The 16,976-nt window shown below is 41.9% G+C and overlaps 1 protein-coding gene across 1 annotated transcript in view; it reads right to left on the minus strand.

Annotated features, from left to right (window-relative positions):
* The window catches only part of MYOM1 (myomesin 1), a 99,777-nt gene that overhangs the window by 21,681 nt on the left and 61,120 nt on the right, over window positions 1-16,976 (minus strand). Inside the window, exons 20-25 of the mRNA XM_073331468.1 lie at window positions 15,596-15,722; window positions 14,590-14,774; window positions 13,429-13,543; window positions 6,160-6,316; window positions 4,245-4,351; window positions 4,048-4,092 (exon numbers count right to left, since the gene is read on the minus strand). Of these exons, the coding sequence (XP_073187569.1) occupies window positions 4,048-4,092; window positions 4,245-4,351; window positions 6,160-6,316; window positions 13,429-13,543; window positions 14,590-14,774; window positions 15,596-15,722 (736 nt within the window). The remainder of the gene's footprint in view (window positions 1-4,047; window positions 4,093-4,244; window positions 4,352-6,159; window positions 6,317-13,428; window positions 13,544-14,589; window positions 14,775-15,595; window positions 15,723-16,976) is intronic.

Here is a 16,976-nt window from a genome sequence, read left to right on the forward strand (position 1 = left end):
CAGTACACTCAGTTGTCAAAGAGAAACATTGACATTATGAGCCACATTCATTGCTGATGTAAGCAGGGTCAACTCCACTGAATGGTATTGTAGCCATTTATGTCACAGGACATTTAGACGTGGTTTTAGTTTTCCCATTATTGACAAGTTCAAGTCTTCATCTTATTTTCATTCTAACTTTTCCTTAGGCTTTAGCTTACTTGGAAAACACAATCAATTAGACCTGGTCATATAGGGGCTGATTTTTCAAAGGTGTTGAACATCTAACTACCTCCCACTGATTTTTATCTAGACTCACAGAGCTATGCAAACAGTACATGAACACTTCTCTACCCTCCTATAGGTATACAGCATATACAAGCATAAGTATATGAGGAACTCCCGAAATATAATAAGGACATGTCAGATTTGTAGTCTGAATTAGTGAGTCATTGTTTTTCATCTGTCAGAATACTGTAAAGTGTATTCATGGAAGGGTGTGACATTGTCCCAGAGCTAGTGAGATGGATTTACAAACATCTTTGTGAGACAGTCAGAGGGAGAGTCTTTTCATTTGTTTATATAGTCTGGTAACGGCTGTAGAACTAAATGTGAAACTCTCCTACCATATAGATATTGGTAGAGGTCTCAACAACAAAGGACTCAACAACAATAAAGTGGGACTATGCATACTATACTGTAAAACAGAATACCCAAAGTATGAACAGCACAACTCTGGGTTGTGAAACTGTTTCAGATACAAGGCTGCACTGCAAGGCATATTAACCTGATTTATAGCAGGGCTAGTCTGGCATTTTTCCTTCCTCCTCTGCATTGCTCAGCTCCACTTGCCAGCAGCAGAGAGTGAAACTGACAAATCATTTTCACTTTTCTTCGCACTTCTCACACGTGGAAATGGCTCCTTTAAAGATTTTCACCTCTTCACTTGCTTGCTCCTCTCAGACCCCTAGCGCACCTTCTGGAGCAGGCAACGTGCATGAAAGCAGCTGCCTCCCAGCCCTCCCAGCCTGCTCTGAATCAGGCTGTGAAGCACAAGTGGAGGCTTCACTCTGCACATGAGACTGCTCTGTCTGTCGTCTCTCTCTCTCTCTCTCTCTCTCTCTCTCTCTCTCTCACACACACACCCTTGTCCTGAGTAGCAGGGAATGCTTTTCCTTTCTCCCCCACCAGAAGACATCTAATAGGTAGGGAAATGAGGGAATAGCCAAAAGGGGAAGGAGGATGGGCAGTTGCTATCAGGACAAGGGGAAGGTGGCAGAAATGGAGTAATTGGGGATTGGCTATGGCAACTGGGACACGAGCAGAGCACCACCACCTTCCCCTCATTTTGACTCCTGCATGTTAGTGCAATGGTGCTGTAAAAAGCTTCCTCACTTACTTTGAGAAATGAGAGGTAGCTTGGATCTTACTTAATCTCTAAAAACAAAAGGAGAGAAATGCCAGATGTACCAGTGTTTGCAACAGGAAGTGGGTGTAAATTAAGAAATTAGGCTGTGCTGCTTTTATTTTACTGTCAGGTTTGTGGCAATTTTAAACTCTTAACTTGATTTGTATGTAATTAACTATGAATATCTTAGCCTAAAATGGAAAGAAAAAAACAAAGCTTCCCAGAGGCTGTTCTGTAAAGGACTAAAATAAGCTAAAGGCATCTTCTTTTGTGAAAAGAAGTCACTCCTCAGTCCACAAGACTAACAAGACTGAGTCATTGTGCTTGCCAACAAAAGTGTTCATTTAAAAATGTGTCCGTATTATGAAGCACTAACTGGCAGCTGTATTGGAAACTTCTAGCAATCCTGCTTCTGAGTTTTACTGCCTATTCTGTTTAGTGTCTCAACTGATCACAAGCACCTGATTAAACCTCCTTTAGCAGTTACCAAGTTGAAGAGCAGCAATACAGGGGACTTTCCCATCCTTCTCCTTGGCCCTGTGCAGCTACTACACTCACACGTTGTCTATGTTCAGTAAGAGTATGTCCACAAAGCAAAGAAAAACCCGTGGCTGGCCTGTGCCAGCTGACTCAGGCTCATGGGCCTGGGCTGAGGGGCTGTTTCACTGCTGTCTAGACTTCCAGGCTTGGGCTGGAACCCAAGCTCTGGGACCTCCCACCTCCTAAAAGCCAGGCTCCAGACCAAGCCCAGAAATCTACAGAGCAATGGAACGGGCCTGCAGCGTGAGCCATGTGAGCCCGAGTCAGTTGGCACAGACCAGCCACGGGTTTTTCTTTGCTGTGTAGACATACCTTTTGTGCGGAGTACTCAAGCAGCCCACTTACCAATAAACTTGCCAGCTGTAGTTGTTTCTGAACACAAGTTAAATGTGTTAAAAGTAAGCACTAAGCATGTTTAAATGAACTAACATGCAAGTGTTTAAGCTGAACATGCAAGTTCTAGTGATTAATTTTCATGTACATTACTAACTTTGTTAGTGCTTGTAAAAATAGTTTATCGAGAGATGAGACTGAAGCTCCTCATATACCCAAGGAGCTCATTACTGTTTTCTCTCGTCTTCAGCATTTGCAGATACAACTCATCTTATTGTTATTTAATATTTTACAGTGCCTAGAAATATGGTGGGTACCTGACAACACAAAGGGAAAGACGGGGTCTCTGCCTTGAAGAATTCACACTCTTATATGGAACATGACACAGTTGGGGGGGGACAATCAACAGAGAAGGTATGGGGTGAAGAAGGGCAAAGGGTAATGGAATACGATTGTGTGGTTACTAACTTTGGGTATGAAGGTGCAATTAGGAGTTTATTTTTGTTGCTGATTTTATTATAAACTAATAATACGGTTGACTTGCTTTTGGTGACATCATGGAAGAAGTAAGTCTTAAAAAGAGATTTTAATGATGAGAAGGTAGCAGATTGTGGGGTTTGGGAGGTCTTTCCACGTGCAGGGAATGGCATAGAAAAAGTCATGGAGGTTGTTGGGGAAGAAACAAACAAGTGGGACAACGAGGTTGAGCTCACTGGATCAGAAAAGGCCAGTGGGTGACACAATAAGAGACCATGTCGGATATGTAGACCAGAGTAGAGTTGTGTAGGGCCTTGAAGTGGTGGAGAAAAGGAAGGCAGTGGAGGGATTCAGAATGAGAGATGTGGTCAGACTGATAGGGAAAGACGACCATTTTAGCGGTCATGGTTTGGATGGACTGGAGGGGTGCAAAAAAATGTGGGTACAAAGCAGGAGGGGTGGAGGTTTCAGTAGCTGAGATAGAGATAGGAGGTGGTGGACAAGAACTTTAGCTACTGGGATTGAGAGGAATAGTCAGAGCTTAGAAATGTAGTGGAGGAAGATATGGCAAGATTTAGACATGACCTGGATATATGGGACTGGATTCACCATTGTGTTACTCCTGTTATACGCCATTGTGACTCTGTTTAAAACAGTGGTATTGCACCAGCTTAAAATTGGAGTAGTATAGTGATAAATAAAACCTGTGGCTAGAAGGAGAGGGAATCATCAAATATAGCCCCCAAGGTACAAACCTGGGTAACAGGAAGAATGGTCAGGTTGTCTACAGTAACAGAAAAAGAAGAAGATGGGGAAGTTCAGAAGGAAAACTCCTGTGCAGATGGCGCATTCTAGCTGGACTTGCTGTGATGTTTTGTTTGCCTCGAATTTGGTCTTAACTTACATTGCAGTCATGTTGCCAGCTAAAGTTAAAGGGGCAGAAAATTATAAACTCTCACACTGGCTTGGCAACTCATAGGGATCTGAGTAAGTGTAAAGTTCAGTGCTCCAGAAAAAACAAATCCATTGGGATGCTTACTACACATCCAATATATGGACTATACTGTACAGCTAGAGAGCAGCATCTAAATAAGCAGCAAAGGCATCAATTAATACATTAATATACTGGGAATAATTGAAAGACTGACTAGTAGAAACCATGATCTCAGCTTCACATACTGCATGCTTTTCTTGTGAACCAGCAGAGCAGCTCCCCTAGCTGATGCTGGCAGGGACTCTGTAATATACATCCCAGAACTCTTCACACTGCATGCCAGTATCTCTTCTATGAGCATGCTCATTTTACTTACTTGGGAACTTGCGCTCATGGCTGAGAGCGAGCAGGCGTTTCATCTCTACAAACATTTTAAAAAGAAATGTTATGTTTGCATTTCTGTTTTACCAGTTATAATGATCACAGATTCTCATACTTTTTCAGGTAGTGCAGAAGAAGTAGTGAGATGTGAACAATAAAGAAGGCATCGTAAGAAATAGGTTTTGTCCTTACCTTCCTCATCTATTGTGTAGCTTGATGAAACTCCATCAGTGTCTGTGACAGCACAAGAGTAAATGCCCAAATCATCTTCCCCAAGATCTTTAAAAGCAGCTTTTGACCTTCAGACAAAAACATTTTGATTAAAAGCCTTAACCAAAACCCTGAATCAGAACACCTCCCTTTTGGCTCTACCAGTGAGTGCTGTGGCTCTGGCTGAGCAGGAGAGTATGGGACATAACTAGTGAAAAAGTGGTGTGACAAAGTTCTTCCTCTACCTTGGTGGGTCCTGCGCTCATTGGAGGATTTTGCTCACCTCAGAGATTCACAGTAGCCCTCAGTTTTGCCACTTTCGTGGCTCAAACCTGCCATTCACTCAGATAACCTCATCACTGGCCAGCATGGGAAAAAAAGAGTAAGAACAATCTCCACAGTTTCTTCTGATCCACCATGTGGGTCAGGGAATAGCTCAGGGACCTTCCTCTCTGGTGGAACCTCCTGTGTTGGGTCCAGAGTTGGGAGATTTGGGGGGAACCCGGGCCCACCCTCTACCCCAGGTTCCAGCCCAGGGCCCTCTGGACTGCGGCTGTCTAGAGTGCCTCCTGGAACAGCTGTGCGACAGCTACAACTCCCTGGGCTACTTCCCCATGGCCTCCTCCCAACACCTTCTTTGTCCTCACCACAGGACCTTCCCTCCTGATGTCTGTTAACGTTTGTACTCCTCTGTCCTCCAGCAGCACATCCTCTCACTCCCAGCTCCTTACGCACACACCTCACTAACTGGAATGACAGCCTTTTTAAACCAGGTGTCCTGATTAGCCTTAATTAATTCTAGCAGCTTCCCAATTGGCTACAGTGTCCTAATTAGCCTGCCTGCCTTAATTAGTTCTAGAAAGTTCCTGAGTGTTCTGGAATAGTCTCTGTTATCTTCCCCAGGTAAAAGGGACCTGCTTAACCTGGAACTAATGTATCTACCTTTGACCACTCTCTTGTAGCCATCTGGCCTGACCCTGTCACAGTGGGTATATCCCATGGTGTTTACCATACATGTTGAACTCCACAGACTGTGTATCTGGTACATGAAAGATCTGAATAAGTCCAGCTTAGTCCTGCAGGAAGTGAAATGGGAGCCTGCAGGGTAGAGTGTATAAGAGATGGAATAAAGATGCCAGAAAGGGTTCACATGGATTGCTGGCAGTATGGTAAATACAGGCTGGTTCTAGGAAACATCTCTCTGGATTTCGTTTTCATGTGAGATGTAAGAGATGTGTTACGGATGGCTATAAACAGGGAGGGGGGTGTCACATGGTTTCTGAGGTGCTACAATTGGTAGGGCCCATACATCTACTTCTTCTCCCATATATGTTACTTTTGCACCTGTATATTTGCATCTCCTTCCTCCCTAGAAAAAGCTGGGGAAACCGGTGACCCAGGTCACCCTGAAAGTCACCAAATCTGGGGTCTGGTTAACAAAAATGTTCCAATGTTCACTGAGAATGCCCCGCCACCAGCTCCCTCCTGATCAAACCAGAGTGTTGTTTGCTCCAGCACCTCAAAAGTCTGCAACTAGTGCAGTATAATATGGGAAAGTTTTCTGAAGGAGTGAGGACCAGAACAATGTAGTATTTTTTAACATATTTAACCTAAATTGCACCTGCAAATCTGGTCGCCAGTGCAGGTCAGAGAGCACAAGGGTAATGTGCTCTTTATGTGAAGCACTGCTTAAACAAGTGGGATGCATCATTGCGTGTGTGCTGCAATTTCTGAATAGTCTGAAAGTGGCCTCCCATGTAGACAGCACTGTAATAATCTAACCTTCCAGTGACAAGGGCATGAATAATCTTGGTGAGGTCCACCTCCAAAGGGATGGATTTCTGTGGTTCCTAGGATTTATAAACATAACAGAGCTTCTATAAGCAAGGTTCCTTACTTTCCACCTTTGGTGTCAAAGGCTAATCGAGATTCATCCTCAATTGGTTCATAATTCTTGGACCAGACAAACTTAGAGTCTGAAGACATCTGGTCACATTCAAAGTTCAGGGAAATGACTCCATTATCATCCACATCTACTTCCACTTCTTTAGTTCCTGGAAGATCAAAACAAAGCATGTCTACTTTTTAATAGAAAGCAGCACAAATTATTTGCATGCATATCATTCACAGGGTAAATTAAGCAAAGCCCTTTCCTTCCTTCTGCTCATACATAAGCTGCTGCAACAGGCCAGTGTCCTTGATCCTTTACTCATGAGAAGAGTCTTTATCTAGGTGCGTAATTCCACTGAAGTAATGAACAAATTAAAGAGGGTACATAGGGCAATGAGATTACTTGCACATGATTAAGGACTATGCATACATGAAGATTGCAGCATTGAGCCCTGGGCTGAAAGAAGCCTTATCTCAGGCTTAAAAATAAAATTAAATGCACTGGAAAAACTGAACAGAAACAAATGCAGTCCACTAAAATGCATTAAATGTTGAAAATATTGTAAAAGTAATACCTTAGACAGTAAGACATATGCATTGTATTCTTTACATAGGGAAAGCTTCTAATTTTCTAGTAAAATACAAGTTCATGCCACGTACACAAGAATATACTTGGGAAAGGTGGAGGGGTGAATAGGAAATTAAGAGTTCATATTAATTTCACAAATGAATCATCATAGCAGAACTCACTTGTGCATCTAAAGGTGTTATACACAACAGCTCATTCACACGTACAGATGTTGGATTAATCGAGTCTGACATATTGCCCAGAAATGGCCTATGGAATGCATCCTGTGCACACCAGTAGGGAGTGTATTTGTGATTGGGCAGCCAAGTACAACACCTTGGTTCAAACCAAGAGCTGGTTTTGAATGCTGCCTGCTACTCCTACAGGCCTTGGTAAGGGTAAGGCCATCCAGCATGCACTGGAAGGACACTGAATGGGGAATAACAAGTCCAGGGCCAGAATATACCTAGGATCTGTTCTTCATGCATACCTGTGCAGCCAAGAGAACTGCATTTTCTGCATGGGTGCAGAGTTGGCTCTTTACCTCTGTGTCAAGTATGGAGGTAATTTTTCTCTAACAACTTGTTTGGTATCGTCACTGGAAGCACTGTTCATTCAAGGGGACTTGGAGAATATCCATTGTGTTTTTGCACAGCTCTGAACTGAACTGGACCTTCTACTTTAAAAAGGCCTCTGATGTTATAATATTCAGTTTGAGAGTGTCTTGAACTGCCTAAAATGTCAATGACACACTTTCCCCCTAAAATGTTATATCTTAAAGAAAAGGGCTTCATTCACAAAAATCCATCAGAATATCCAGAAATTAGTAATAAATGAGTAATAAATGCTTCATTTCCAGCACATTTCTTGAGTTTTGTTCCCACAATCCTAATACTATACATGGCTTCTCCACTACTGTGAGAAGCAGCACATTCCTTTGTAATGAAGTAGCTTGTGAACATGTAACTGACTGTTTTAATGCTTATAGCTTGCCATAAATGTTTAATAAAAGGAGAGATCAATATTTGTTGCTATACCAGTATTATCATTTATCAGCCCTTTCTGTAATGCAATATGCAGTTCAGAAATACATGTAAAGTACCTGTGAATGATAAATGTAGTCTGAGGTCTACATATCTCTTACTGGGCAGTAACATGTTTGTAAATTTACCAATGTAAACCACTATATGGAAATTCACCATTTGACATGTCATTAGCGTTTGTTTCCACTGCAGATTGTTAGCGTATGAATCTTCTGATGAAAGTGGAGGTAACGTGCAAAAATTCTGCGATAAGTGTGATTCAACAGGCAATATGCTTGACACTTCATTAGCTTGCGTTCACTATATATTACTACTACCGCTCAGCATTTATATCTGGCAATGGTGGTGTTTATACAACTCAGGGTGCATTTTTATGAGTTAATTTTTTCTCATTTTGCTTTACCTCTACCATAAATAGACTCATAGACATTAAGGTCAGAAGGGACCATTATGATCATCTAGTCTGACCTCCTGCACAATGCAGGCCACAGAATCTAACTCACCCACTCCTGCAATAAACCTCTCACCTATGTCTGAGCTATTGAAATCCTCAAATCATGGTTTAAAGACTTCAAGGTGCAGAGAATCCTCCAGCAAGTGACCCGTGCCCCATGCTATAAAGGAAGGTGAAAAAATCCCAGGGCCTCTTCCAATCTGCCCTGGAGGAAAATTCCTTCCCGACCCCAAATATGGCGATCAGCTGAACCCTAAGCATGGGGGCAAGATTCACCAGTCCGATACCCAGGAAAGAATTCTCTGTAGTAATTCAGATCCCACCCCATCTAACATCCCATCACAGGCCGTTGGGCCTATTTACCATGAATAGTTAAAGATCAATTAATTGACAAAATCATGTTATCCCATCATACCATCTCCTCCATAAATACTTAAACAGGTCACTAAGAAACTAAAGCATGTTTCTAGATTATTGGTCTTATCTATCAGATTTCAGAGTAACAGCCGTGTTAGTCTGTATTCGCAAAAAGAAAAGGAGTACTTGTGGCACCTTAGAGACTAACCAATTTATTTGAGCATAAGCTTGTAGCTCACGAAAGCTTATGCTCAAATAAATTGGTTAGTCTCTAAGGTGCCACAAGTACTCCTTTTCTTTTTATCTATCAGAGGTATTCACCAAATCTCCAAAAAGAAATTGGAGAGGTAGACATAACAATATCAGGCAAATTTCCCTTGTCCTAATAGCATGGTGATTTCAACATCTCATTTTGAGTCTCAGTTAAAGGCCCCATAGGGGAAAAAATACCTGGATTATAATAAAGACAAAGACTCTGATATCAAACATTAATTATCCCCATTTCTCTGAGAGTTTCATTACACTGAACTTGTTGATAAGGTGGGCAATTTGGAAAGATTAGAGTATCTGAAATCATTTCAAATTGAGCTGGACAGAGGAATGGGTGAACAGGGCACTTTAATTAAATTTCTGAAACTTGGCTTTAAAGCTCTCAATGCAGCCAAAAATCTTCCTGTCCAGTTGGAAATTGCCCATTGATCAGCTGCAATGACTGGGCTGGATAATAGCGTGTGACTAGGGTGAAACAGCAGAAATGTACTGCCACAGTGGGCTCAGTTCCTGAGTCTGGCAAACCTGGGCTTATTGTAGGGACTGAGGTGGTATGGGAGAAATAGCAACTTTATGCTACTTCTATGCGCCCTTGATCCTGGGGTTGCCTGTGGGTCAGTTCACCCTCACTCGATCCCCAGTTCTGGTGTAACTTGGAGCAGCCTGTTCTAAGTTACTCCTAGCTGCAACAGTTCTCAAATAGTTGTTCCAGCAGCTGAAGATTGCCAGAGCACAGCAGCACTCTAGATGCTAGCATTCAGACCTCATCTAAAAGCCACTCTTCCAATATGCCCCTGTGTTGGCTCTACATAAGGAGAATCCTCAGCTGGAGATATAGGTGAGATTTAAGGCCCTGATCCTGCAATCTGATACCTGTGGGTAGACCTTTATGTCTGGGCAGAGTCCTACTATAGTTAATGGTGCTTCATGCAGGTGCAATGGTCTGCCCACACAGATGATTTTGCAGGATCGGGGCCTAATTCTGCTTTGCAGTGAGCAGCACCAGAGCTAGGGGCTGGCACAATGGGATTTGAAAAAGGGTTAAAGCATACTCCTCAGAGCCCTGGGATTTTCTGTGGAGAAAACACACAATGAAATCACTTTGATGAAATCAAGACTAAGTTATAGCTAAAGATATAGGTTTGTTTGGGGGTTTGCTGTTTGTTTGGGCCAATTGTTTTGTTTTATTTTATTTTATCTTTTAAAACATTATAAGGAAAAAGTGTACATAGTTGGCAAATAGAAACAAAAAATACAAAATATTTGACCATATTACCCACACGTGCTAGAAACAGGAGATTGCCTCCAGTCCTACTGACAGAAATAATTCCTTTCAGTATATTTATTTAAGTTTCTATTCCTCTTGGGTTAGAGATCTTGCTCTCCCGCTGATATTTCTGACTTATTCATCAAAAGTAACATTGCAATTCTATTTGCAAAATGCAGGAATCCTCCAGACTTATGTGACCAAAATAACATTTTGCATCTATCCACGATCTTAATAATGCCAACATTAGTTGGGAAACTACCTTTCCAGAAGATCTGAGACCAATTTTTAAAAATGTCATGATCATGCCTGAGATTTGTATGGTTTGAGTGAGAAAGCATTTTTAACCAGATTTTTGCCTTTTTGAGGGATTTGTTTTGTCTTTTCTTAATCCTTCATAAGAAGTGTAGTTTGGCAGAGACCATATTTACAGATCTGAGCTAAAAGTATGGGTCAACAACAAAGTCACTACAAGATAAATTGGCCCTGAGCTTCCCTGAGAACTTTGTTGGGCCAAATCTTGACTCTCCTACTTTGTGGACTTGGAATCCGACCCCAGCTCTGTGCCCCTGAGCAATAATGAAATCCTGAGACAAGAGTCCTATATGGGTAACAGCCAGGGTGCAGCTCTGCAGTTAAGGGCTGTGGGCGTTCTCTGCTGAGTTTGGCCCAATGACTCTAGACACACACCTTACTGCAGCTATCATAGATCTTAATGGGAGTTACATGGCTAAATCTCCTTGCAGGTGGTAAAAAAGTATCCCCAGCTCTGAATGACTGCTTATATTCTCATTCTGTTGGAACTGAAATTATATGAGAGGTTCCTCATTTGATATGTGTGGGGGTTGCTATTGCATGACAAGCTTGTGTTATCAGTCTGAAGGCTAAGCATTAATCCTCAAAGGGAAGCGAAAACTTTGGGGCAAATGTTTATCTGATTCTTATTTCATGAGTTTTTCTATTTTTATTATTCCAATGTCAGAACAATAGGACTCTATGGGTAGGTCTACACTTCAATAAAACACCCACAACCGGTCCATGTCAACTGACTTGGGATCACAGGCCTCAGGCTGTGGGGCTCTAAAGTTGCAGAATAGACATCAGGCACTAATTGGAGCCTGGCCTCTGGAACCCTCCCCGTTCATGGGATCCCAAAATCGGGGCTCCAAGTGTGAGCCCAAACATTTTTTATAGCCCCATTTTATAGCCCCATCGCCTGAGCCCCACAAGCCCGACTCAGCTGACATGGGATGTTTTATTGAAGGGTAGACATATCCTACAGGCCTATCCTACTCTCATTGGTGACTGGCAAAAAGTCCCAATGGGTCAAGGAGCACCTAGAACTAGGCTGCAGCCTTAGATGTGTTTATCTTATACTAAATTGTTACTAATTATGTATCTAAAGGAGATTTTTGGGGTACATTTTTCATCTTGTATCTTTTTTGTTTACAGCACAAAAAATATACCTGCATGAGCCTCAGAGTCTTAGATGTTTTACTTTTGTGTTTGTTTTTATTAGTTTCATATATTGTGTGTCAGTTCTAACAACAGTACTACCTCCTATGAGTAGATTAAAAATCTATGGGCCCAACGCCTCTTCCTATGGAAATACCAATGGAAAGGGTCTGGAGGGAGGAAAGCTATATGAAGCTCACAGGGATTCCTTCATGTTCTTCTGTTTTATTAAGGGCTATGTCCCCCGTGGAAATAGCAGGGGTCCAGAGTCCAAAACCACAGATACTCAGATATCTATATGAAACCCATGGATCCACTGGAGTTCTGGGTCCAGCTGTGTGGGGATTCTGTGCCTCCACACTGATTCTTGGGTTCCCTGTTTCTCTCCACACCTTTCAAGCATTGTGGATTCAGTGGAGCCATGCTGAAAGCATTTCTCCAGTTAGCAGCTGCCCTGGGATCTCCATGTAAAGGTAGTCTCCACAGCACAGATGGTGTCTGTGTTAACTTGTGGAAGGATTTACTGTTGGTGTCAAGGGAGAAAAAAGAACATTCTCCTTGGCCCATTCACAGCCTGTTGTTAGGATATAGATATTCAGGCCTGTCTACAAAGGCCTGTACTTTAAGAATTTAGGGGTATTCTTATCACTTGGCTAGTTCTAGAGGTATAAAAGAAAGAATCAAAATCACTGTCTGCTGGTGTAAGGGCCTTCTCTTACTGTGACAGTCTGAGGCCCTGTTCTTAGGCTAAGGCCTTTGGCTAAGCAGCAGAGGCAGCCATAAGCTAGGAAGCAAACAGTCACATCCTCACATTCCAAACTAGTCACATTGAAATAAGGTGCTATTGGGCTGTCAGGCACTATCAGGACAGGATTGTATTGCTATCACCTCCAGACAAAGGGAAGTGCCTAGAAAATGTAAAAGGAAACTTAGTTTGATAGCATCCTGTCTGGCAAGAACTCACTTATCAATAGCTGGGATATGAAATCCTCACTTCTGTATTGTTTTGTCATTATAGTTCCCACTTTGCTATTGTTTGTCTGTATAATCTCTGTCTGGTTCTGTGATTGTTTCTGTCTGCTGTATAATTAATTTTGCTGGGTGTAATCTAATTATTGTGGTGGGATATAATTAGTTAGCTAATCATGTTACAATATGTTAGGATTGGTTAGTTAAATTTCAGTAGAATGATTGGTTAAGGTATAGCTAAGAATATTACTATATAAATTAGGGGCAAACAGGAAGTAAGTTGGGATTCGAAAATAAGGAAAAAGGAACTTGTATTTAAGCTTGCTGGAAGTTCACCCCAATAAACATCGAATTGTTTGCACCTTCGGACTTCTGGTATTGTTGCTCTCTGTTCATGTGAGAAGGACCAGGGAAGTGGGAGAGTGAAGGAATAAGCTCTCTAACACCTGTCTCCTCCCCAGGTACTCTCTGTGAGTCAAGGGACTGAAGGGATACGAGCTGCAGTGGCAGCTGCAGCTGATCTCCCTTCTATCTGGGGAAGAGTAAAACCTAAGTGTGGAAGTTACACTTCATGCACTGATCTAGGGGAACAATTGGACCCTCTATTTATGTATTTATCTGCATTTGCATACAAATATTATTTTACCATATTTGTGTGTTCCACTATTTGTGTGTATGTATGGTATGGGCATCCAACCATTTTCAGAAAATTTATTTTGTAAAGGAGGTAAAGAGTCATACTCAACTGATTTTCTTTATAGGAAAAGGGGTTGGTGCATTGGTAATACATTGAAGGACAGATAGGTTCAGTTCCTTTGTGTGTATTCTCTGCTTATGAGCATGTCTGATAAATATGAACCTGTATTAATGCAGATGCAAAACAACAAACGAACCTGGTCGTGTTTCTGCTATGACGGGGTCAGTGGTATCAGAAGGTTTCCCGACACCAGCTTGATTTGTTGCTCGCACCCGGAACAGATAGCTGACACCTTCCTTTAGGCCACTGACCTAGAACAAGCAAATAGAGAAGCAAGGTACACTACTGAGTAGTTAATTTTACTCTTCCATATCTATAACACTAGTTTGGAGGCTTAACAATAATTTAACTTCCTCTTTTGTTTTTCTCCTTTCCCTCTTGGCAACTTCCACTTTCCTCATGTCCCTCCCATCCAGGCCTACGTGACTGTAACTTATTTTTGTTTGCTACTTGTGTCTACCCAGCATTTTTGATGGTGTCATCAAAGATGTTAGCACATTTCTGGGAACAGGATGTTTTTAACTCTTGTGCAGTCTATCTGCCTCTGCAGCTGCAGACCAAAAATACTGCAGGTCAATTCTGGCTTTTAAAAAAAATTGTAGTCAGAGTGGATAATTCAAACCATAGATATTTAGAATCTGGAGGTCATTTTCTATTGGATTATAATGATTTTAACATCCAGTTTGAGGCTACACTACATTCCAATGTCCCTTTAAAAATACACAAGCAAAGATCACATTTTAAAGTGAGGGTTTTTTTTAAATGACCTTTGAAATATACAAATTTCAAATGTATGTATTCATTTGTACACTCCTGGAAGAATGTTTAGAATCAAGATACAGTTAATCTTATATTTAGAAATTGCACCATGAAATTATGTACCATAATAGCGTAGCCATCTAAATTACAAACTCACAAAAAATTAGATGACAGGGTATATTATGTTAAAAGCAGCCATCCTGTCGTATTTTCACAGCACACACCTCAGCAATTTGCCACTTGTGTTCACCTTTGAGTCAGGAAATACAGAGGCTACATATGTGTTATAACACTATTTTAGGAACGCCATTTCACTTTGGTAGTGCATTCTTTTATTTTTAGACTTATTGGGACAAATTTTCTTCCAAGTTAAACCCCTATGTGACTCTGCTAGCATTACATGGGTGTAACTGAGGGCACAACATAGCTTGATAAGCTAAAACTGTAAGGAAGCACTACCAAAATAGAACGGCATACCTAGAACTGACTTCACAGAAGTTGCACTGGTGTAATTGAATTTGGTTCCAAAACGGATTACCTTTAAGAATTTATTTGCAATTGGCTTCTCATTGACACTCCTCCAATGTTCGTCTGTTGCTTCTGTTTCCTTCACATCAACATAGTAACCAGTTACGGGATTGCGGCCAATATAAACTGGTGGTTTCCACAGTAAAACCAAAGAGTCTTTTCTAACTTCAGTGTATAAGAGATCATGGGGTGGTCCTAAAGGATAGAAAAAAAATTGAAATCTTGTGCATTAAATAAAGCCATAAGCAGGCCATTGCATAAAACAAATGAAAAATGTACCATCTCAAAAAGACTGTGGACTAAATTCAGAGTGGGTGTAAGTAGATACAACTTCATTGTACCTGTGAACTTATACAGTCCCAAAAATGAACTAGCTCCCAAAATGATCCAATTTCCCTTTTTTCTAACCTACAATGTCTCAATCAAACATAAATGACCAGTCTCATCAAATGACAGGGAGAGAAGTTAATTATTAAACTTATTCATTTGTTGAGAGCCTGATCTAATGCCCATTGACGTCAATGGGAGTCTTTTCATTAACTTTAGTGGGTATTGGATCTGGCCCTGAACGGACATGTTTAGGACAGGGCTAAAGGGCCTGTTTCTTCACTGCCTTGCACCTTGTGTAGACATTTACACCAGGCATAGATGTAGTATAGGAACCTATTAAATAGAAAAGAAATAAACAATTAGCTGCAATGTGGGTATTCAATGCTATCAAATCAGAAGAGCAATGTTTAACACCCACTTTGCACAGGTGTAAATGACTCTGCAAAGCAGTGGAGAGTCAAGCCTTATGTGCTGAGCAACTTTACTTCCATTGATTTCTATTGGAACTGAGAGCACACAGCAGGTGTAGCAGCAAACCCAGAGCAGACCTCAGGATGCGTCCTGCTGAGAATAAGAACAGAACACTGTTCTAGACAGCAGCATTCCTCTCTCATTTTGTGTAGAGTGTGGGTTTAGTATTCTCCACTCAATGATGTTGAGCTTTGATGTTCTGTTTAGATTTTTACCTGGAACAGCAATGGTCCATTCTTCACATTTGAAGGATCGAGTAGGGGGGGAGGGAGTGCCGACCCCAGCTAGGTTAGCAGCAGCCACTTGGAATTGGTACACCATGTTTTCCTTCAAATTGTGAATCTGCAGGATTAATAAAACTATACCCATTAACCTTGCTTTAAAGTTGTAGGAGGCGGTTGCACTGATGACTATGTCACATATGAAAACTCGAGGATACAAATCCTCTTTATAAAGCCTGTAAAATGAACAGGTGAAAGCAATATTAAAAATCAGTTATGTATACTTTCATTTCTTTTCAAAGATCTAAGAAAGAAAAGGCACCACAAAAGCTACCTTTGTGCACCGGTGTCTGGCCAATACCTTCTATAAACAGCCACTTCTGAGCAAACTGAGAAAGGTTTGAGACTGTGGGCTTGTCTTTGTGTATAGCACTGCAGTAGTGCAGTTGCACTGTTCTAGGTCTTTAGTGAAGACACTACAACGCCTGACCGGAGAGCTTCTCCCATCAGCATAGTTAATCCGCCCCCAGAAGGGGAAGCTATGTCGGGGGAGAAGCTCTCCCATCAACATAGGGCTGTCTACCCAGGGGGTTAGGTTGATATAACTACATCGCTCGGGGGGGTGGATTTTTCACACTGCTGAGCGACATCGTTATACCAATATAGGTCTGTAGTGTAGACCTAGCCTATGAATGCTCTAAATGTGCATAAACTGTAATAAAACAAACAAACAGAAAAACCCCAACCTATCTTTACTCTTAGACATTGTGCTAGGTAGGTAGGGAGCAGAGTGTCACCAGCCATGCGTTAATGACATAATTCAGCCTGCCGACGTAGGAGCTGTCCCTGCAGTGAGGTGTAGGCCGGAACTCATTTAAAAAGCAGCCGTATGCACTTGTGACACTTATGTGCTGCAGATGGTAGCATACTTGCAAGCTGGATCAGGATCGAGCCACAGATCATGACTTCTTTAGGCCACAGCCAGTCAGCACAGGAGTGGCTCAACCCCCGAGTACTCTATTAAGTGTGAAAATGGCCTCATTTTCAAAGATGCTGGGCATGTGTAGCTTCTATTGGTGACATGAGTTCTTAGATACTATGGTGATGGGTGTCAGGCTGCAAGTAGCTCGGTCAGTAGCTAAGCGTGTAGATTGAGGAGTACACTCAGGGTATGTCTACGCTGCCCACGTTACAGCGCAGCCATGGCAGCGCTGCCGCAGGAGCACTGTGAAACGGGCAGTGTAGTCACGCTTTATCACCACGGGAGAGCTCTCCCAGCGATAAAAAACAACGAGGGATGGTAGCGTTAGCGCCGGGAGCACTGTCTATACGGGCGCTTCTCAGCGCTAAAACTGTCGCTCGGGGGTGTGTTTCT

Source organism: Lepidochelys kempii, chromosome 2 (genome assembly GCF_965140265.1).
Source record: "Lepidochelys kempii isolate rLepKem1 chromosome 2, rLepKem1.hap2, whole genome shotgun sequence".
Lineage (NCBI taxonomy): Eukaryota > Metazoa > Chordata > Testudines > Cheloniidae > Lepidochelys > Lepidochelys kempii.